The sequence below is a fragment of the Ostrea edulis genome, chromosome 7 (assembly GCF_947568905.1).
Source record: "Ostrea edulis chromosome 7, xbOstEdul1.1, whole genome shotgun sequence".
Lineage (NCBI taxonomy): Eukaryota > Metazoa > Mollusca > Bivalvia > Ostreida > Ostreidae > Ostrea > Ostrea edulis.
This window is the reverse complement of record NC_079170.1, coordinates 56191625-56214976: the sequence shown is the minus strand read 5'-3', so window position 1 is coordinate 56214976 and position 23352 is coordinate 56191625. Positions and strand designations below refer to the sequence as shown.

The window sequence follows — 23352 nt, the reverse complement described above, 5'->3', positions numbered from 1 at the left end:
TAAAGGTTACAAAAATACATGTAATTATTGTAATGCATGTACAAACTGAATTCCTTTTTAAAATTTCCTGTGCTTTAAAGCTGACATGAATTAATAAATATAGTATAATTCTACGTGTCCGCCATATTTCTCTGCTAATCCGCCATATTAGTTGGATGTTTTATTGTTATATGTATCTGGTTTCGCATGGTATATAAGGGAACGAGTTTTGCTATGCTTCACTTCACATCAGTGTCTTTGATGTACTTGTGCGGGTAGCTTTGACAGGTAACACGTGCATCTCTGATACTAATTTATAGGACATCAAGAAGAAATGAAATCACGTTTTGGAACACCACGCAGTTCTCAAAACTACAATAAACATATCGTACAGTAGTAATTCATTCTAAAAACTTTGGATAAATAAATATAGAATGCCTTTTCTTTACGTAAATGTGCGTACATTTGCAGTAAATATGTCAAAACTATACAAAAACGTGGAGAAATATTTCATCTATTATCTATTGATAAAATGGAATAAGCAAAGGGTATAAAATCTATACCATTCACACTTACTTCAAGCAAAATGCAAATACATAAATGCTACTGTACTTATAAACATGACATGGTCATGTATGCTCGCCATGAAAAAGCATTGAATGCAGAAGACAATTCACCTGGGTCTACTCGTAATATCTGTAAAGGACCACAGATGTATGTGTACACTTATCGAAAATACTCTAAGTAGTAGTAAAACTCCCTTTATTTGCATAATCCATGAAAGAAAACGATAAACTCCATTTGTATTCCAACAGTAAATACCATTGTACAGGCTGCGACACACTTAGGCTGTGCCATCAGCTATCTTCAATCAGAGGAAGTATCAGAGTATAAAATTTACCCTGCATTGTGCATGAATCCTTATACCGTATGATTTACTGGTCAGAGTATTGCAGATTTATAAATCAGGAAATCATTTAGGTACATAAATTGTTTATGCATATATATATATATAATTTGCATATACAATACTGTACAGTGTATGGGATGAGAGAGAGAGAGAGAACGATGATCTTGTAATAATCACGCCCTTATTAAGACAAATGATATCGTTGATTCAATAAAAGAGAACAGTAACTCAACATTGCTCTCATTAATTGATAGTACAGATTTATTTGATTCTCAGTGTATATTTACGTGCATGATTAGATTCCCAATTTCTATAAACTGCAAAACCCCTGACCAGACAAGCATTCAATACAGGAAAATTTTTTGACTATGACATCTCCCCTGATTGAAGACACCCTGTTTGGCAAGGGTCAAGTGTGTCGCAGTCTGTATAATGGAATGACAACGTGTTGTAATGTTCTAACGAGATACAAATGGAGTTTATCATTTTGTTTCGTGGATTTATCAGAATAAAGAGAATCTAATATTTTCGGTAAATGCACATCTCCGATACCTGTTGAATAGACGTCCGTATTTAATACGGGTTTTTTTTTTGGCGAATATGCCATGTGCATTACCATATTATGCATATGGCATGCACCTGTATTTTGCAAGAATTGATATAAATAATATATTTTATACTCTTTGCTTATTCTATTCTATCAGTATGTAATTGGCAAATAATTTCTCCACATTTATTTCATAAGAAACTGCAAATGCTTGCATGCACTTGCAAGTATGCAAGAAAAGCTTTTGTTTTGCATTTTTGTCTAAATTATCTAAACTTTCAGAATGTTGCATTGGTATACAATAAATATTTTGTAATTTTGAGCAAAGCATAATGTTTTAAAATGTGATTTTATTTGTTTCTCATTCTCTGTACATTTCTGTCTGAGATGTGCACTGTTCGAGTCCACCTAGAAAAATCACTCAGGTGTGACAATCACATTTGGGGTATATACAGGTAGAGTAAATTAGACTACCTGAGAGAAATATGGCGGATAAGATGAGAAATGTGTACGTATTTATTAATTCATGTCAGCTTTAAGTAATCAAAAAAAAAAAAATCATTAACATTTTTAGTAAAGGGTGAAAATGTTATAATATTGAAATAACGCAATTCAATTTTTATTATTTTTTAAAGTGTGAAATTGCATAAATGTGGAATTTAAAGCATGTATAATTGTATGTATTAATTTACTTCCATCCCCCTTCCTTCCATTTTAAAATATTCATGATATTAATCAAATTTTTATTTTGGCAAGTAATAGCTTTTGTTCTAGCAATGTCTAGGTGTGGATAAAAAGTACCGAAAGTGTTCAGAATGCAGAATTAGAAAATGAGGCCAAACCATTCATTCCCGTCTTGGATGAAAGCATTCTGTTCTCAATGAGAACTGCATGTTCCTTTCCTATCTAAAATTGTTCCATTCTCAATAAGAATCGTTCCGTTCTCGCTGAGAACCATTCTGTTAAAAAAATTCAATGTTCGTACCCCAAACAAAACTGTTCATTCCCCATCTCTTCAGCGTTCGTTCACCATTCTACTGGTGTAGTAGTACGCTTCAGGGTCAGTATAAAGAATAGATATCAGCATGTAAAGACAATGTAGCATCATATAATGATGAAGTATCAGCATGTAATGTTAAAGTATCAGCATGTAATGTTAAAGTATCATCATGTAATGTTAAAGTATCATCATATAATGTTAAAGTATCATCATGTAATGTTAATGTTAATGTCGGATGGGACATTAAAGGATGTCATTTATTTGTCAAGAATCACAATCCCCTTGGCATACAAAAGATTTTCAAAAAAGAGTATGCTCACTTGGGTCTGTCAGGGAAACTCCAACACTCGAAAATATTTCAGTTAGTTTGAGTTAACCGCCTTAAAATGGCTGATACAATGTATATTTCCAAAACGGCATAAAAGCATAAACAATTAATCAATCAACCAACTTTGCCCATTATGTTTGATGAGCATATATAGTTCTACTCTGATCAAGTGAAGGTGCACTGCATGATTTCTACTTGAAATGTTATTAAAACTAATTGGGGGTCATTTTTAGCTCACCAGAAACATGGATAGGGATATGGTAAGTTAATGGAATTGGTACAGGCTGTGAAGAGGACATAAAGGCTAAAACAATATACCCCCTCACAAACTGATATGTTTAGTGATACGTTGATGGCAATATAGTTATTCTCATGCTCTAAAATTTTACAAGTATTTGAATTATTTTAACAAGGTACCTTATTGATGCGAAGTGGTTCAAGCAATGGAAAAAATATGTAGGATATGATCAATGGGACATTGGTAGCATTGGGGAACAGGATGCTTATCCAGGACCACTTGATAATTCACCACTTATGGGAGGTTAGTAAGGCAGATCATGTGTTTTAAAATGATGGAGAATCGTGTTTGATCTTGCAAATTTTAAGATATCTTAACTTGTAATACCAAATAAATCTACTGAATTTAACAAAGTGAAGTAAAAGCTATCAGTAGTACTCATTTGTAAGGAACTTGGTATAAAGAAATCTAGCTTAGGCCAACATTTTTAGCTGAAGTGAGCTTTTCTGATCACCTGATGTCCATCTATGCATCTGTTCGTGAACTTTACACATTTTTGACTTCTTCTCCAAAACCACTGGGCCATTTTAACTAAACTTGCCATGAAGTATCATTGGGTAAAGGGGATTTAATATTGTTCAATTGAAGGGTCACACCCCTCTCAAAGGGTAGATAATTAAGAAATCGTGAAAATACAGTGGCATCGTTTTAAAAATCTTCTTAAAAACCACTTAGCCAGAAAAGACAAAACTTATGTGAAAGCTTTCTTAAAGAATTTAGAATCAAAATTGTACAAATCATGGCCCCGGGCCAGGGGTAGGTTGGGACCACAATATGGGGATAAAAATTTTAAGATATGGAGATATACTTGAAACAATCTTCTTAGGAATAGTAGGGCCTTGATTAGTCATATTAATATGCAATACAGGGCTTAATATCCCTTTCATGCGAGTCCCAAATTCTGATTGAAAATGTCCCAAAATATCAGCTCACAATCATAGAAGGAATGGTATCTGTGTTGTTACATAAAATATGCAACATCTTGGGAATGAGTTAGTCTAATACCATGTATAATGGTTGCAATCACCTAGGCCCTTATCAAAATGAACTATAAACACATATGACAAGCTTCTTGTTGACAAATTTTGTTTTAGTACGGATGTACTAATAATTAATTTTTGTTTGTTTCCAAAATAACATGTATCTATAATGGCAATATATAATAACTTGTGCAACAGTATATGATTTCATCGCAGTTAAAAGGAATAGGTCATAGTTTCAGTTCATTCTTCACTAATATGCAATTTCCAATAGTTGTCCAATAGTTGCTTCCCATTGTTAAACTCGTATGCATGGTGAGATGCAAAATTAGTTTTTGTACCCACGCGTAGGATACAAACCCTTATCGCTGCGTTCAAACAAGGGCTGTTCAATATGTAATTTGTATTGTATGATATCAACTCAAATAGTGAAATGAACATTATATCCCTTTCTCCATGGTTTGAAATACATAATTTCAATCTCTGAATCCATTTCTGAAATGTGTCACGGTACGCTGATTTCGATAGACCTCTGAGGCACTGACTGATGGCTTAGCCAAGGGCTTGTCGGGACTTGTAACAACGACCAGATAAGAACTTTTTAAGTTTTGGAAAAAGGAAAAAGTCGCATGGGGCTAGATCTGGAGAGTACAGTGGGTGTGGCAAGACGGTAACCTTCTCCAGCTTCAAATATTGCTTCACAAGCTCAGATGTATGTAATGGAGTATTATCATGAAGTAGACGAACATGCCTAAATCCTGACACTGGGCGTCGTTTATAATAATATTTCTTGAGCTTTTTTAGTATAACATCTCGGTAATACCAACCTGTAACACTTTTGCCATTCGGCACTGGAATTTGTAAGGCTATACCATCACATGAGAAGAATATGCAATAAAGAACCTTCTTTGTGCTTATGGTTCTTTTGGCAACTACAGGCCTTCTACCTGTTTAGTTAGCCATGTTTTGTTTCCAATTTTTCTTACTGGTTCAAAATAGTGAACCCATGTTTCGTCACCAGTAACAAGGTTTGCAAATTGTCTTTGATTGAATTTGGGAAACATTTTGAGCAATTGCTTAGCGGTTTGTACTCGTACCCATTTTTGGTCATCTGTCAATATGTGTTATCCATCTGGCAGAAATTTTTCGTACAGGTACTTTCAAAATGCGCTTCAAAATTAAATGCGCCCGCGATAGCAATATGCCAACAGCTTTGGTAATATATCACAAATTGTGTATCTGCCATCACTTTCAATTATTTCCCTGACTTTTGAGACATTTGCCTTGCCTGTTACAGTCACAAGTTGTCCAGATTTTGCTGCATCTTTGACGGACTCTTTGCCAGTCAGAAATTTCTTTCTCCATCTATGAACTGTCTCATAAGATACCTTAATTATCATGCAGACCCATAAACTTCCCCCAATTCAGTAAAAATCTGCATTACCGAATGACCAAGTTTTGTGCAAACTTTTACATAAACTCTAATTTCTTCAATATTCTCAACCTGTTTCCCAACCATTTTTACAACAGTGGTCAACAACTGGCTCTATTGAAATGACTATAAGTTTAAAACTATGTGGAGCTGAAGGCTCGTGTTTATACTGTTAGAAAGGTATTGAATAGAGCTATTCAAGAGTATCAATCATCATCCACAAAATTGTGCAAAGTGTTATTGCGCTGTGATACAATACACATTACATATCGAACAGCCCTTGTATATTGTCTAAAGGATGATAATTATCTGTCACCTGAATTGCAGGGAAACACAAATTTAGTAAGTTTATGAGTATTTCATAATAAAATAGCTCAAACAAAAATTGATAATCACCATCTTTCTTTGATAAAAGTAGCACTCATGTTAAAGAGGATATAAATAATAATTTCATATTTAAGTCTCAGGGGTCGAAGTTAACTTTTTCTACCACAGGCTAATTTTAACCTGTGGGTATAAAATCCACAGACTAAAATGAAAACCTACAAGATAATATAAAAATAACGAAACAGTGCTCTTTTTTCATATGAATTTTCCCATTATTACTGAGTTCAGTGGGTCAACATGCATCGTTTGGACAAGTCACTAAGTTATGTAAGTCATATGGTGCAATGTCTAGGTCTCTTGACCATCGCACCTCTAATCCACAACCTGTTTATTGCAGATCTAGATCCAAAGTTCTTCCAATTTCATGCCACGTCAGGGTTGTCACTAGTGTTTTTCAAAGTGAATCCCGGACTCGTGGTTTATAAGCAGCACAATCACGAGTCCCATAAACTTTTTTGATAATCGTCTATGTGGTGAGCAATGCACTAGTGTCATCACTACAACCTGACCTCAATGTGACAATAAATTAATGTAGATAGGACATGTTGGAGTGATTAATATTAATTAACAATTGACACTACTTTCTATTCTGATAAAAATGACTACCGGAAGACTTGGTAAAATATAGACAGTAAGACTCCGATTTTCTTTTAAAGTTTGACTCTAGTTTCTTTTAAATTTGATAAAGAAAAATCCGGATAGAAACTGTTGTTCAAATCGGTCATTCATGTAAGCGTTGTTATGATTCTGAGTGCAAGTTTAAGAAAAGCGAATAGCGCATCACCGTATAAAACGGATACAATATGATCATGGTTTGTAAATCCCCACTCGCTAAGATTTTCGAGTGTCCACTATTTTATCTCGCTATTTTTCTAATGTACTCGCAATTTGCCAGTATTTCTCACTAATTTTGAGCCCTGGGCCTAATTCAAACAATTTATACTTGATATGCTGCGCAGGTGAATGATGTGGCCCATGGGTCTGTTGTTTGATGTATACTGATGCCTGATTTTTTTAAATTGTAGGTGATACAGGAGAATTGAAAGAGCATTTAATTGATGAACTTGATTATATTTTATTACCTAAAGAAGGCTGGGAGAAAATTGTGCAGTGGTATGGAATAGCAGAAGGCCAGGTACTATATGAAACTTATGATTTATTTAAGTTTCCATTAAAATATGTCGGGTTTCTCACAGATATAATATTTCTAGCCTTTATTTATCCAGGATGACACAAATTAACAAACAGCTAGTTTCCTTTGTGGTCCTGCATTAAAACTAATACACAAACATAAAATTACAATTTTAAATTAATATCTAGATATAAATACATGATATAATCCCCCCAACCCCCTTAAAAAAAATTGCATAAGACATATATGTAAGACTCCAAAGTGCGATGGTCGCTCCAGAGTGCGATGGTCACGCCAAAGTGCGATGGTCTGTGCCAAAATGGGATGGTTTGTTAATGTTATGGATGCCAAAGTGCGATGGTCACGACAAAGTCCGATGGTGCAGGCTTCAGCAACGTTTGTGACGTCATTCTTAACGTCTTTCAAAATAAAACCGAAGAAATGCATCATTGACGACAGTAACAGCAAGGTTTACACTGTTGAGGATAGTGAGACAAAGTACATTTGTTGTCGAACTCTCTAGTTATACTTCGCCCAAACATTCTTTAATTCATGATCATTTATTACTTTGACGTACACATATTAAATTCCTATAAGATTTCGTGTCGGAAAATTTTGTGTTTAATAACACGACAACTAAATGGTAATGAAATAAGTTCTTATTCCTATTTTTTGTGCATGGATTTTGCACTGATATTTTGGTGAAACAACACACGGTTGGTTCAGTCTGTACCAAAACACTGTGTCGTTTACAAACCAATGGATTTCGGCGTGTCACACCATCACACTTTGGCGTGTCAGACCATCACGCTTTGGCGCATGAGTGTGGACCATTGCACTTTGGGGTGTCACACCATCGGTGTTTGGCGCAGACCATCGCACCTTGGTGTGACCATCGCACTTTGGAGTCCTACATATATACACACACAGTGTCACATCCCAACTACATTCAAGAATTTTGTACACTATCAATGAACTGAATAAAAAGAGGATAGCACGATGTTTAAGAGCTACTTGTATTAAAATATTCCATCAGATACATGGTTTTATAAATGCCAGCTTTATAACCAGAGTTTTGAACATTTTGTAACGGTTGTTCTGAAGAAATGCAGATGTGTTGCTGTATGAACATAAATATAATTTTCGGTAAACATGATAAATTTGACATATAATCATTTGACCTGGTTCGGTGACAACTGACATTTCTTGTATATTGAAACAATAGGCCTACAGGCCTTATCGATCACCTGAGTATTAGTTAGAAGTATCACTAGTCCCAAGGGCTATGAAATCTAGAAAAAAAAAGTCCTGTTCTGCATATCTAAGCTAAATTCTAATATTCAGTAACAGTATAAAACTATGTGTTCTTAAAACTAAATGCCCCTGAAAGTCCCTATATTGATGAAAAGCTTTACATAATATGATATACTGTGTATCAGATTTTTTCCATGTGTATCCAATTTCCGCTTTGTTCGCGACGATTTCCGAATCGCGGAAAATAAATCAGTGTAAATTTGATACAAAGTTTTTTAGCTCACCTGAACCGAAGGTTCAAGTGAGCTATTCTGATCACATTTTGTCCGGCGTCCGTTTGTCTGTCTGTCTGTCCGTCCGTCTGTCTGTAAACTTTTCACATTTTCGACTTCTTCTCCAGAACCACTGGGCCAATTTCAACCTAACATGGCCAAAAGCATCCTTGGGTGAAGGGCTTTCAAGTTTGTTCAAATGAAGGGCCATGTCCCTTTCAAAGGGGAGATAATCACAAAAATGCAAAAATAGGGTGGGGTCATTTAAAAATCTTCTTCTCAAGAACCACTGGGCCAGAAGAGCTGAAATTTACCTGAAAGCTTCCTGACATATTGCAGATTCAAGTTTGTTCAAATCATGGCCCCCGGTGGTAGGATGGGGCCACAAGGGGGGATCAAAGTTTTACATACAAATATATAGGGAAAAACTTTAAAAATCTTCTTCTCAAAAACCACTAAGCCAGAAAAACTGAGATTTACATGAAAGCTTCCTGACATAATGCAGATTCAAGTTTGTTCAAATCATGGGCCCCTGGGGTTGGATGGGGCCACAATAGGGGATCAAAGTTTTACATACAAATATATAGGAAAAATCTTTAAAAATCTTCTTCTCAAGAACCACTAAGCCAGAAAAGCTGATTTTTACATGAAAACTTTCTGACATAGTGCAGATTCAAGTTTGTTCAAATCATGGCCCCCGGGGATAAGATGGGGCCCCAAGGGGGGGATCAAAGTTTTACACACAAATATAGAGGGAAAAACTTTAAAAATCTTCTTCTCAAGAACCACTAAGCCAGAAAAGCTGAGATTTACATGAAAGCTTCCTGACATAATACAGATTCAAGTTTGTTCAAATCATGGGCTCCGGGGGGGTTGGATGGGGCCACAATAGGGGATCAAAGTTTTACATACAAATATATAGGAAAAATCTTCTTCTCAAGAACCACTGAGCCAGAAAAGCTGATTTTTACATGAAAACTTTCTGACATAGTGCAGATTCAAGTTTCTTTAAATCATGGGCTCCGGGGGTAGGATGGGACCACAAGGGGGATCAAAGTTTTACATACAAATATATAGTTAAAATCTTTTTCTCAATAACCACTGAGTCAGAAAAGCTGATATTTACAAGAAAACTTTCTGACATAGTGCAGATTCAAGTTTGTTCAAATCATGGTCCCCGGGGGGTAGGATGGGGCCACAAGTGGGGGGGGGGTGTCAAAGTTTTACATATAAATATAGAAAAAAGCTTTAAAAGAACCATTGGGCCAAAGAAGTTGACATTTACATGAAAGCTTTCTGACATAGTGTAGATTCAAGTTTGCAAAGGGTAGTTTGGGCCATAATAGGGACCAAGGTTTTACATGCAAATATATATGGAAAATCTTCAGATATGGGCCAAGGTGACTCAGGTGAGCGATGTGGCCCATGGGCCTCTTGTTTTGGTAATAAAGTTATATAGCATACAGTTGTAATGTGGTGAAAGTTCTGTGTTCGGTGTGCTTTGTTTCCTTCTGTATCTTACAAGAGCTGGGTAACATGTATGTATAAGCCTCGTTGTTTATTTAATAAATGACAAGCTAATTAAATGGGCCACATTCACAGCATCAGTCAGTGTATAATTATACCTGAGCTACTCATACATGTAACGGTACATGGTTTATGACGGTTTTAAACTCTGAAAATAATTATCGATAAATATTTTGCATTACAATACATTCGCTGGAACTTTGTCCAGAATAGATATAGAAAATTGATAGATTGAGTAAGACAATTCTTGAATTAGCAGGGTCACACTAAATCATATCAAAATGCAAATGTTCCTAAGTTGTGTGGATTCAAGTTTTTTTTATACCCCTACAACTAAAGTTGGGGTGTGTGTGTGTCTGTCTGAAACTTGAACCTTTCTCATAACATTTGAATGGTGAGTAATAGGAACCCATGATAACCATTTTCAAAAGGAATCACTGATCTTTCATTTTATGTATACATTCCTTGTTAATCGACACTAACATTTTCACCATAGTAGTCCAAAGGACTATTAGATTATGCAATTAACTAGTCCTGCTGTTGGAGGCTGAGTAGTGAAAGTGCAGGATGGGGGGGGGGGGGGGGGGGGGGGGGGGGGAGTTACCGCGTAAACATTTCAAAGTCTAGATGCAAATCTTGCATTGCTGTAGCAAATTGACCTTCTAATAAACTCATTTTATCCTCTGATTTTACAGATTTATTTATTAAACCATGTTTTGGGTGTAGATTGTACGCTTGGATTTTGAATTGCAGTGTTACAAGCTATATAAGGATATTTATCTACTTTGAAGAAAAGTTAACCTAGGCAATATCTTCTGAACTATTTAAGGCAGGGCTTTCATATTTTGTATACAGATTCCTTTTGGCAAGAACTTAAATTTCATACTATGACCTTGTGTCATGGTTATGCCATGATCCTTTGGGACTAGGTTTAGGCTACAATATATAGTCAAAATTTGCATGGAAAAATCTTGTCGCAATATCTGAATAACAGTAAGGTCAAGGTGACTCAGGTGAGCAGTGTGCTTTTGTTACTCTGGAAATAGAAAGTTCAGTTGAGACTGAAATATTTCGCATTTTAAAATCAGTCTCAAGCAGCTTGAAGTCACCTGGATAATTAAATTTATTTAACAGTGTGTAATTCTGTAATGTTATCTGCATGTTTGAAAAGCCTAAATTTACTGTTCTTGAATACTAGTCAATGGAAAAATCTTGATACGAGTTGTGTAGATGTGTTACGACGATGTCTTGCATAAGGTACGTGACTTGAACAAAAGAAACTGAGGGTAAACAATGTAACCCAAGCTTCATATCATTGTTTCATATTTAGTGTTTTTCCTCCACCCTTCTCTGCAAATTTATTTGAAATGAACACCGAGTGAAAACAAAAACCCATTATGATAGTGAGCGAAGGTCGCAGAGCAAAAGTCGCAAAGCAACGCCACGGGCTCACTCCAGTGATTACACATTTGAGTCACGTGTTTTGCTCTTCATCAGCTGAAAAATGATGAGTATTACCGGTAATGCTTCAGGAAAAATGTTGCCGTCACTGCAGTATACTTCATGGACAACCCTGTAGATAAAACAAATAAATAGTTTGGAAAGTACCACAAACGTTTTCAAATTCCAGACAAGCTTTCTCATACCTTTGTACGTTTTGTTGTTAATTACTTTGCAAGAAAAGGGGGGGGGGGAATCTCAGCTAATATGACGTCCCAATGCACTGTTTACATCGACCGTGTTATATTTCTGGCATTAAATGAATAGGCGAATTAAATGCATGAAGTTGTGTTGCAAGATATTATGGGTGTTCGCCCGTCTCAACGGTCACACCGTAACACATTTTATATGCTAAGTTCAATAGCTAGATAACTTCATCTCTAGATCTCACCATACTTAATAATTGTATTTGCAAAGCTACATTCAGAAGATAAACCCTGAATGTGACAATTCCAAATGGCTTCTATACACGGGGAGGGGGGGGGGGGGGGATTTGATGACTGCTTACCATGTTACACATATGACCACTTAATAGAGTTATATATATTAGGATTTTTAATCAGGTGGTAATAATATGACCACATGAGACAAGTGACTGCTTGATAAAGGTGACCGTTTAGCAAGTTTAACTATATATATTATAGGAAAATTCTTTTAAAGTCATAATTGGATTCAATTTGATGAATTGGTATGAAAGCATCCCCATCAAGTGTTGATTAACACCTTGACACTGGGACCAAGGATGGAGCCATGATGGGGATTTGAAGTTTTATAAAGGAAAGCTCTTTGAAAAATCTTTTCGAGAACCATGCACAATCAAATTGATACAAATTTTAATTCAAGTTTGTCACACCCTGACCCCTAGGTTAAAGGTTGGGTCACAAGATTTAATGTTTTACATGGGAAAATGCAGTAATTCAGGTAAGTGATGTGGCCCATGGATCTCTTATCATTGAAAAAGGGGAAGGATATTTTAATGGTTCAAGAGCCTGTAAATGTTAATTTATAAAAATGCTCAAAACAGATAGGATTACTTGAAAGACTTTGTATCTCATTTTATTTCACTGGGTGCAGTTTATTAATCTGATTTTAATCAAATTTATGAGTTTAATATATTTTTAAATGTTTTGTAGACTCCAATTGAAAGAAAGGTGATTGAACAAGGAATGTTTGTGAAACATTGTAAAGTGGAAGTTTATCTGATGGATGTAAAGCTCTGTGAAAATTCAAACCTTGCAGAAAGTTATATGATGACCTTTAGTAGATGTGACACAATAGGTATGTATAAAAAAAACATTAAGCATAAGCTACATTTTTTGGTCATCAGAGTAAACTTAGGAGGCCTATTGCAATTGGTCAGTGTCAGTCGTCGTCCTTCATGCGTTGTGCGTTTTATAAAACAATTAAACATTTTTAACTTCTTGTTAACTGCGATTCCAATTCTTTTCAAATTTAGTATGAAGCATGTTTGGGACAAGGGGGACATAAATTGTAAATTTAAGGACTCCTGCTCCCAAGGGACCTTAGGGGTGAGTCAAAAACTGCCAAAATTTGACCCATTGACCAATTTAAAAAAAATTGCCTTCTCTATAACTGCACACGTGTAAGAAAAACTAAATGCATAGTGATGAAGAGCAGGAATTAAGTTTCATAATCCCCAAGGTAGGGGTTCTGACTTGCATGAGGCCAAACTTGGTGTATAGTATTTATGTGTAAAGCATTTGAAAACATCTTGAAGTTCTTTAATGCTATTGATGCGAAATTGAAACTAAATGCAGCCCTTTACCAAAATTGTAAATTTCATGATCACAGGGGTAAGGGATTTTGGTATCAGGGTGGGGCCAAAATGGTCAGTGATTGAACATTTTTAACTTCTTCTTTATACCTATCATTAGCTCACTTGAGCTGATGAAAACTCAAGTGATCTTTTCTGATCGCCTGTTGTCCGTCTGTCTGTAAACTTTTTACATTTTCGACTTCTTCTCCAAAACCACTGGACCAATTTCAACCAAACTTGACCAAAAGCATCCTTGGGTAAAGGGCTTTCAAGTTTGTTGAAATAAAGGGTCATACTCCCTTCAAAGGGGGAGATAATCACAAAAATACAAAAATAGGGTGGGGTCATTTAAAAATCTTCTCAAGAACCACTGGGCCGCCAGAAGAGTTGAAATTTACATGAAAGCTTCCTGACATAGTGCAGATTCAAGATTGTTAAAATCATGGCCCCCAGGGGTAGGATGGGGCCACAATAGGGGATTGAAGTTTTACATAGCAATATATAGGGAAAATCTTCTCAAAAACTACTGGGCCAGGAAAGAGGAAATTTACATGAAAGCTTCCTAACATAGTGCAGATTCAAATTTCTTAACATCATAGCCCCAGGGGTAGGGTAGGGTCACAATAAGGGATCCAAGTTTTACATATAAATATATATAGGGAAATTCTTTAAAAATCTTCTTCTGAAAAATCACTGAGCCAGAAAGGTTTACATTTACATGGAAGCTTCCTTACATAGTGCAGATTCAAATTTGTAAAAATCATGACCCATGGGGGCAGGTTGGGGCCACAATAGGGATTAAAGTTTTACATCAGAATATATAAGGAAAATCTTTAGATATGTTTGGCCAAGGTGACTCAGGTGAGCGGTGTGGCCCATGGGCCTCTTATTTTGATTATGAAATTGAATTATCAGGTATCAACATTATTGTTGTATTAATATGAAATGCAAGTGAGATGGGTATCAATTTTTTCATCAGTTATTAGGTACATGTATTACATTTGAAGGTATATACATAGCAGAATAATGACCTCAGCATTCCTTTCATCTTTGCAATAACCATGGTAGAATATACCATATTTTGTTTGCAGAGGATGTAGAAAAAGTAATGAGAGAAAAGTTCAACATTCACCAAAATAAGGAAGTCCGACTATGGAACAAATATATGAGTAATACTTATGAACAACTCAGTAAAGCAGATCAAACCCTGCAAGAGGCTGGACTTTACCCTGGACAAATAATTGTTATAGAACAGCAGAATGAGGATGGTTCATGGCCCAGACAGGCAAAGAGGTATTTTTGTGAAATTAAGAATATTAATTGAATGCATTTCAGGGCTCAACACTAACTTTAAAAAGAACTAGACCAGTCAGACCATTAGCTTAAAGTTTTACTAGACCTGACTTCAACATCACTAGACCTGACCTCAACATTACTACACCTGACCTCAACATCACTAGACCTGACTTCAACATCACTAGACCTGACCTCAACATTACTACACCTGACCTCAACATCACTAGACCTGACCTCAACATTACTACACCTGACCTCAACATCACTAGACCTGACCTCAACATTACTACACCTGACCTCAACATTACTACACCTGACCTCAACATCACTACACCTGACTTCAACATCACTAGACCTGACCCCAACATCACTAGACCTGACCTCAACATCACTAGACCTGACTTCAACATCACTACACCTGACCTCAACATCACTAGACCTGACTTCAACATCACTAGACCTGACCTCAACATCACTAGACCTGACTTCAGCATCACTAGACCTGACGTCTTTTATATTGCATGCATTTCTCTCTCAGTAGCATGAATAACATACTACATGTACATGTATACATTAAATGATTATTCTATCATCAAAATAATGAGAGTGCATGTATTTTTAGAGAATAAAATTATGAGAATGCATGTATTTTTAGAGAATGAAATTTGAGAGGTCTATCATATCAAAATGACTTGTATGCTGTATTCTTTCTGATTGTTACACATTTTCTTTTTCCTTTATGTAATAATAGCATTAATTTTATTATTCCAAATTTGCACAAAATAGCATAAAAGAAGCCTTCATTGTTTTGACTCGGCGGGGCCAAATTTCGTACATAGTGTTTATGTGTAAACACTTAAATAACATCTTTTTTAGTGCTACTGATACCAAATTGAAACTAAATGGATATTCAGAAAGAACTGTTAGTCCTTTACCAAAATGGTAAATTTGATGATCCCAGGGATTTTGGTATCAGGGTGGGGCCAAAATGGTCAGTTATTAAATGTGTAAACAATAGAACATTAACTTCGTTGTAATAACTGCCATTCCAATTTGGTATGAAGTATCTTTGCAACAGGGGGGGGGGGGGGGGTATAATTTTGTAATTTTCAGGACTCCTGCACCCCTGGGGCCTGAGGGATGGGACAAAAACTGCCCAAAATTGACCAATTTTTAAAAAATCTTCTTCTCTAGAACCACACAGATGTAAGAAAAACTGAATGCATGGTGATGTAGAGCAGGAAGGCCTCAACCAAAATTGTAAATTTCATGATCCCCGGAGTAGGGATTCTGACCCCAGGGTGGGGCGAAACTTGGTACATAGTGTGAAATTCCTATAAATTCCTATATTTTAGGGTAAGCAAGAAATGTTCGATTCTGAAGCAAAACCATTACTGTATAATACAAACAAATTGTGTCATCTGTTTGTAGCTATACAACATTTACTTCAAAATTCACCTTTCTTTCAAGTGTTGCAACCCTGCTTAGCCCAGCTATTCCAGCTTTACCTGCTGGATTTGTTTTTCTTCCTTAAGGGAAGTCAAACAGTTCTGCAGATGAAGGTGTCCCATGTCCTAACAAGTGTTATGTTTCAGGTTGAGTTTTAACAAGTCTTAGTGTGAAAATGCCTCAGGATAAAACAAAGTTTAAGGAACGCTGGTTAACTGAAGTAGATTCAAATGGACACAGGTTACAGTCGTGGTGTGTTAAAGGCAGTTCAGATCATAGTGCTAGGTGTACCATTTGTAAGACAGAAATCAAATGTGACATTATTTATTGAAACACTGAAGGTTGTAATTCCTGTTAACTTGTAAATAAAAGGAGAGTGTAGTGAGTGGAGGATATAATACCGGAGGAGGCTTAAAAGTCCTAAAGTTCATTGTTTTTCTTGTCCTATATATTCCTATATTTCTGAGAAAAATGTGCTATATTTCTGAGGTATGTCCTATATTTTTTGGACCAAAATTCACTTGACGCCCTGCTAGAGATTCGGAGGGCCCAGGTTCGAATCCCGGTCTGGTCCGTTGCATTTTCTCCCTTCCTGTTACAAATGGTGCTGTAGACCAGCCCCTGGAATTGACTGGTAAAAATGCCTGCCAGGGTATTAAGATCCTGGGTTGATGTCTTTAAGTGTTAAGACATTTAAGATGGGAGGAATGTAGCAGTCAGCCGGGTTCGATCGCTGCTGGCCAGATAGCTCAGTTAGTAGAGCACCTGACTAGAGATTCAGGGGGCCCAGGTTTGATTCCCGGTCTGGTCCGTTGCATTTTCTCCCTTCCTGTTATAATACATGTATTTAGAAAATACTTTTGACCCCTCTTGGCCCTTTATTTTGAAGGCTCAAGTGAGCTTTTCTGATTGGTCCATTGTCCATTGTCATTGTTGTCATAAACTTTTCACATTTTCATCTTCTTCTCCAGAACTACTGGGCCAATTTCAACCAAACTTGACACAAAGCATCCTTGGGTGCAGGGGATTCAAGTTTGTTCAAATGAAGGGCTATGCCCTTCTCCAAGGGGGGATAATAGTGAAAATACATTAACGAATTTTAAAAGTCTTCTTTGACAAAACCACTGGGCCAATTTCAGCTAAACTTCTAAACTTAATCTAGGCAAATTTCAACCAAACTTGGCACAAAGCATCTATGGGTGAAGGGGATTCAAATTTGTTTAAATGAAGGGCCATGTCCCTTTCAAAAGGGAGATAATCACGGGGATAGGTTGGGGCCACAATAGGGGATCAAAGATTTTCATGCGAATATATAGGTAAAATCTTTAAAAATCTTCTTCTCAAGAACCACTGGGCCAGGAAAGTACAAATTTACATGAAAGCTTCCTGACTTAGTGCAGATTCAAGTTTTTCAAATCATGGCCCCCCAGGGGTAGGTGGGGGCCACAATAGGAGATCAAAGTTTTACATACAGACATGATTTTTTTCCCGATTTAAATCGGAAATCCGACTTTTCCTTTGTGGTAATCCGACTTTCAAAAAGAACCCCGGCCATAGGGCTTTGCAACCCATTTCCTACTTTTTGTTTATACCACAAAATCATGTCTGTACATACAAATATATATAGGGAAAATCTTTTAAACTGTTCTCAAGAACCACTGGCACCAGAAAAGTTTACATTTACATGAAAGCTTCCTGACATAGTGCAGATTCAAGTTTGTAAAAATCATGGCCCCCGGGGGTAAGTTGGGGCCACAATAGGGATCAAAGTTTTACATGCGAATGTATAGAGGAAATCTTTAATATGAGCCAAGGTGACTCAGGTGAGCGATGTAATCCCTGGGCCTCATGTTGAGATGTCGGACACACATAAACAAAAGTATGAATCAACATCAGAAAATCGCGCATTATAAGAAAATAGAATAGATAAAAACTTGTTAAAATGACAAATTTTAAATGTCAACAGTTTCGACAAACTGCATATTTATGAATATGTATAAATTTATTGTAGATATTAGGGAAAACATTGTATATTGGACACACAGTAGAGGAAATACCAGCATAGGAGTTATTGCTCCCCCTTGACAATATTTTTTTTATTGTAAATAAAATTTGATTGTCTATTGAAGATATAAACTTTTTCACAATCAATAGTTACCAATTTTTTAAAATTTTATTCAGTAAATAGGGCTCGAAACTAACTTTTCAGTCTGCCAGTCAAGCCGGACTGATATAGGCAACATTTTCTATCAGTCCTCTAAGAAATTAATCAGTCCACCATTCAACTAAAACTTAAATTTAAAAAAATGAAACAATGTAAGAGTGACATTTATTGTTTTAATCAACTAAGGGCTATTCCAGAAATAAATACATGGGGGGGTCGGGAGGCACCTGTTGTATATACCAAGCACCCATAAAAATAAAATAAAAAATTACCCCATGACCCATCAAATTAATAAACTCATTTTACAATGACCCATCTAATAAAAAAAAAAACTAACCAGACCCACCACAAAAATATTTTTAAAAATGAAAACGGTACAAATCTCGCGAGGTTTTCGGGACAAACATTTTAGTCAATGACGCGGTAATGCCTGTGCGACATTGTATCACAGTAGTTCTGAAGAAACGATGTCACATCAACAATCAAAGGCATCTATGGCGGGAATGTTGGAAAGATTGGGAGTCCAAACGATGCTATTATCATGAAATGGGTATGGATATGTTTTTCCACGAATCGTTCGTCATCTAATGGAGCCCGCGCCCGGAGGAGGGCCTCTATCACCATCACACCGACTGATAAATATAATGCATCGGTACCCTCGTATAAATCAATTAAGGTTTTGCCTATTTTTATTAGAAAACGGAATACCTTTGGCTTCAAAATATTCCCAAAATCGATGCACTGTAAACTGTAATAATCTACAGAACAGAGTTCGCCGCCATCACGTCCAAAGGGACCCTACTAAATGCGCCTCTAATTTGAAGAGTGCCGTAATGGAAAGTTATGCGCTGCAAAGAGCGACAACTCGAATAGTTCTATGTTACTTCCGATTTCCGATTTCGAAAGCAGCATTTTGAAAGCACGTTTTCAATTTTCCCTCCGACGTTTTGTAACCAACACGACAAGAGCAACAATAAAAATATTCTGAAAACTCAACACCCACGTGGCACAAAATAAAACAATAGAAACTACCCACTACCCATAATAAATATTTTTTTAACAGTCCAACCACGGACCAATTAAAATATGAAAAAATACGACCACCCACACAAAAAAATATCGTTTGCCGCCCGACCCCCCCATTTGATCATTTCTGGAACAGCCCTAACTTGCATCGCTGTCGAAATTTGCAAAATGTTTACACAAGGAACAAAACATCAACTGTTTCTCCTGGTCACACACCAACCATTTCTGACCATTTTATCATTTACCCTGAAAACTTCTTGACCGTTTCTCCTTTTCATAAATCCTGTCATACTCTTTCTTGCTTTTTTTGGAATCTTTCTGTTTTGATGAGTTTTGTGACAGATTTTCAACATCTTTTAGTAGGATTTTTAGGTTATCTGAGTTTACTCAGGTGACCTATTGCAATTGGTTGTCGTCCGTCATCGTGCATTAACAATTGGAACATTTTTAACCTTTTCTTGATAACTATTATTCCAATTCTTTTCAAAATTGGTATGAAACATCTTTGGAACAAGGGTGACATAAATTGTAAATTTCAGGATTCCTGAGGCCCTAGGGGTGAGCAAAAACTGCCCAAAATTAACCAATTTTCAAAAATCTTCTCTAGAATTGCACATGTTTAAGAAAAACTAAATGAAAGTGATGTAGAGCAGGAAGGCCTCTACCAAAATTGTAAATTTCATGATTCCCAGGATAGGTGTTCTTTAGTGTTATTAGTCCCCTACTGACGAAGTCGAAGGGGACGTTAGGTCTGCATTCCGTCCGTCCGTCAGTCCTGCAAATTAATTTTCCAGACTTATTTTTTTATATGCTTGCAGATATTCATTTGATATTTGGTAGATTGCTTTGCCATAACAACTTACAGAATTTAGTCTTGGTCTGTTGATTTTTCATTTAGTTATGGCCCTTGGACTTAGAAAATAACATGAATTCATTATTAGTTTACATCCAAGTTTCTTATTTCTGTAGATAAGAGTACTACACTCATTAAAACTTCTAGCATAGTAATACAACAATATAGCTAAATTATTCATGATCACCCACATGTCACAGTTTATTGACCTGGTCAAAGACCTAAACCTAATTATAAATTTGTCTTTTGTCCTGGTCTAGTTTCTACTCGAATAGCAGTTGATTTCCAACCATTCCTATCCTGGATCCCCAATTTTCCCCTTTACCATAACCTACATAATGAATTTTGAATATTGTTGCGGTCCAGGAATTTTGCAACTGGTAGGGAACTATGTATTTAGATAAAAAAAATTGTATTTATGATGTTTTATTCTATGTGTTTTGAGAGTGTCCTTCTTGGACTATTTTCCTTTACCATCGTTCAGATATGGTAATCATACTTGTTAGCAATCGGATCACGCGCTCATCCTTTTCTGTAACTGGTAAGAAGACTCAGACGTGGATTGGTGCAAGAATTGCATCAAATTGATGCATTTCTTCGCCGGAAGCACGCCTGTGGATGAGGTTAAAAGGCCAGAACTGAATCCCTGTGTAATGTGTTATTTAGATTTTTTACCGCAGATTCATTTATGGTATCATTAACGTCTTATTCACTCTAATACATAAACATATAAGTGGAAATTGATAGTATTAGAATACCTTAGATGTGTATGATATCTTAGATGCATATGAAAGCTCGCATTTCATATTGTAACGTACGACTGTGACGTCATAGTTGCATTTGTGTACACATGGCAACAGACTCTGATGGTGTCGATCCACGTACAAGGTTCCTTTGCGGTTACGGAAATAGCCGAGTAGTTACGATTGACTTGTTAGTTGATGCACATCAATGTGCATATGATCTCTCCTGCTGCTCAGCAGATTAGTATAGTCAAGGTCAAACCAGGCCAAACAGGTTTTGTCTTGTGCAGAAAATAACTGGAGAACACTTTGTGTAATTTATACTTAGTAGGCTGACACACAGTCCCTATTCACTATCAGGTGACTCCAGGTGTTGTGTGTCTCCCAAAACCTAAGTATTGCTATAGCAATGTGTTCATGAAGTTGTTTTTCTTTTTCACCTCACAGATTTATGTGAATTTTGTGAAGGGTCATATATGTTTTACAAACACCTTTTGTTTACTCTTGCTTAAAGTTCCAGGACAGAATCTGATGTCAGCTCAAACAAATCTACCTACAACAGCTACTCTAACATGGAATATGACTCCAGAAGAGGAACTGTTGCTCCGGGACTGTGTGGACTGTCAAACTTGGGAAACACTTGTTTCATGAACTCAGCAATACAGGTAACAATTCAGTGGAATCTGTTGTTAAGTTCCCAGTTAATTACGCAACTAGGTAAAGGGTTTCCATAGTAATATGCACTATAATTTTGGGGTGAAATTACAACTCATATTCACAAGTATAATTACAATTGTTATGGTTAAACATCGAAACCTTACTATTTATATGTTGATTGAGCTCCCGTAAATTCCCCTCATGGTAATTCCCCATGACGTCAGTTGAAATTTTTTTTTCACATGATATACAGCCTATCACTTGATAATGGTGGTAAATAACGACAAAATATGATGACACTTTCCTCGTTATATAACTATAAGAACCTGTATGTTGTGATGTACTTTTTCATTGTGATGTCATATGGTGCGAAATGCACAGTTTTCGGATAGCCTTAACTGAGCTGCATAAGTTGGGATGCTTATTAGTTCCCTACCGACGAAGTCGAAGGGGACTTTAGGTTTGCGCTCCGTCCGTCCATCCGTCAGTCCAGTTTTCCACACTTTTTTTCTCTATTCTTGCATATATTTATTTGATATTTGGTATGTTGCTTTGCCATAACAAGTTACAGGTCAAGTTTGAATTTCGTCTCGGTCCATTGATTTTTCACTTAGTTATGACCCTTGGACTTAGGAAAATAGCATGAATTATCAGTTTTCCAGACTTTTTAGCTCACCTGAGCTGAAAGCTCAAGTGAGCTTTTCTGATCACCTGTTGTCGGTCATCTGTCTGTAAACTTTTTACATTTTCGACTTCTTCTGCAGAACCACTGGGCCAATGACATAGTGCAGATTCAAATTTGTTAAAATCATGGCCCCTGGGGGTATGATGGGGCCACAATAGGGGATCAAAGTTTTACATACAAATGGTTTTGAAATCATTATTTTGTTTCGATTATATGCAGATTTTCACTGTTGATAATCCACCTTTGAGAAATTTTTGAAATAATCGTGCAAATTCCCAACAAAGTCCACCTGTCCCAGATCCCATAACGAAATGCAAGTTTCTATGGGCCTGGTTTGAATGATCTGCACTTTTCTATGGATGTGGCTTAATCATGTACAGAACGATTCTTGCACGAAACAGTTTGCATGGAGCGCTGAAGGGTCTGCACAGAATACTAAATGATCTGCATGGAATGGTGAAGAATTTGCACGAAATGGTGAATGGTTTGCTTAGAATGATGAAAGGTTTGCACGGAATGAAACAGAATACTTTGGAGGTGTAGTAGCAGGCTTCAGGGTCTGTCTTGGCAAAACCTTTTATTTCCTACCATCATATATGTGACCTTGGCCTTCTCCCAGAACAACAAGGTCATATTAGTCATATTAGTGTTAAGGCCAAGTAAAATTAATTAGTAGATTATCATTCAAACTTCACAAAAAAAATGGGGCGGGTGGGAGGATTTTATTTTTTATTTTTCGCCATGGTATTCTTGACCTCAAAAATGCCTTCTCTCATTGAGAAAAGGCTTTATAAATCATAATTACATGTGTATTTGGGTTTCTAAACGGCATGACATGTATTACTGGCTGTGTTTAAAAGAAGTTAGGAACAACTGGTAAGCTTCAATGATATGTATAAAAAGGATAGCCAGAATTTCACTTTGACAGACGCTAAGTGACACAGGATACAATGCACCATTGACTAAGGATATCTTGTGATGACTTTGAATTGATGTCCAACATTATCTATGAATAAGTTTGAAGAAATAAAAGTGTCAAATTAAACTATCTGTTTATTTCTGTAAACATAAAATGAAATAAATAAAACACAACAAAACACTTCAATACAAGTTTTGGTAAATACAGACTAGAAAATGTTAATATTGCCAGGCAAAA

The 23352-nt window shown here is 36.3% G+C and overlaps 1 protein-coding gene across 1 annotated transcript in view; it reads left to right on the top strand.

The window, feature by feature from the left end:
- LOC125653309 (ubiquitin carboxyl-terminal hydrolase 15-like) overlaps positions 1–23352 on the top strand; it is a 122137-nt gene that overhangs the window by 5038 nt on the left and 93747 nt on the right. The window contains exons 2-6 of the mRNA XM_056145760.1: positions 3178–3305; positions 6887–6996; positions 12680–12824; positions 14415–14616; positions 21369–21519. Of these exons, the coding sequence (XP_056001735.1) occupies positions 3178–3305; positions 6887–6996; positions 12680–12824; positions 14415–14616; positions 21369–21519 (736 nt within the window). The remainder of the gene's footprint in view (positions 1–3177; positions 3306–6886; positions 6997–12679; positions 12825–14414; positions 14617–21368; positions 21520–23352) is intronic.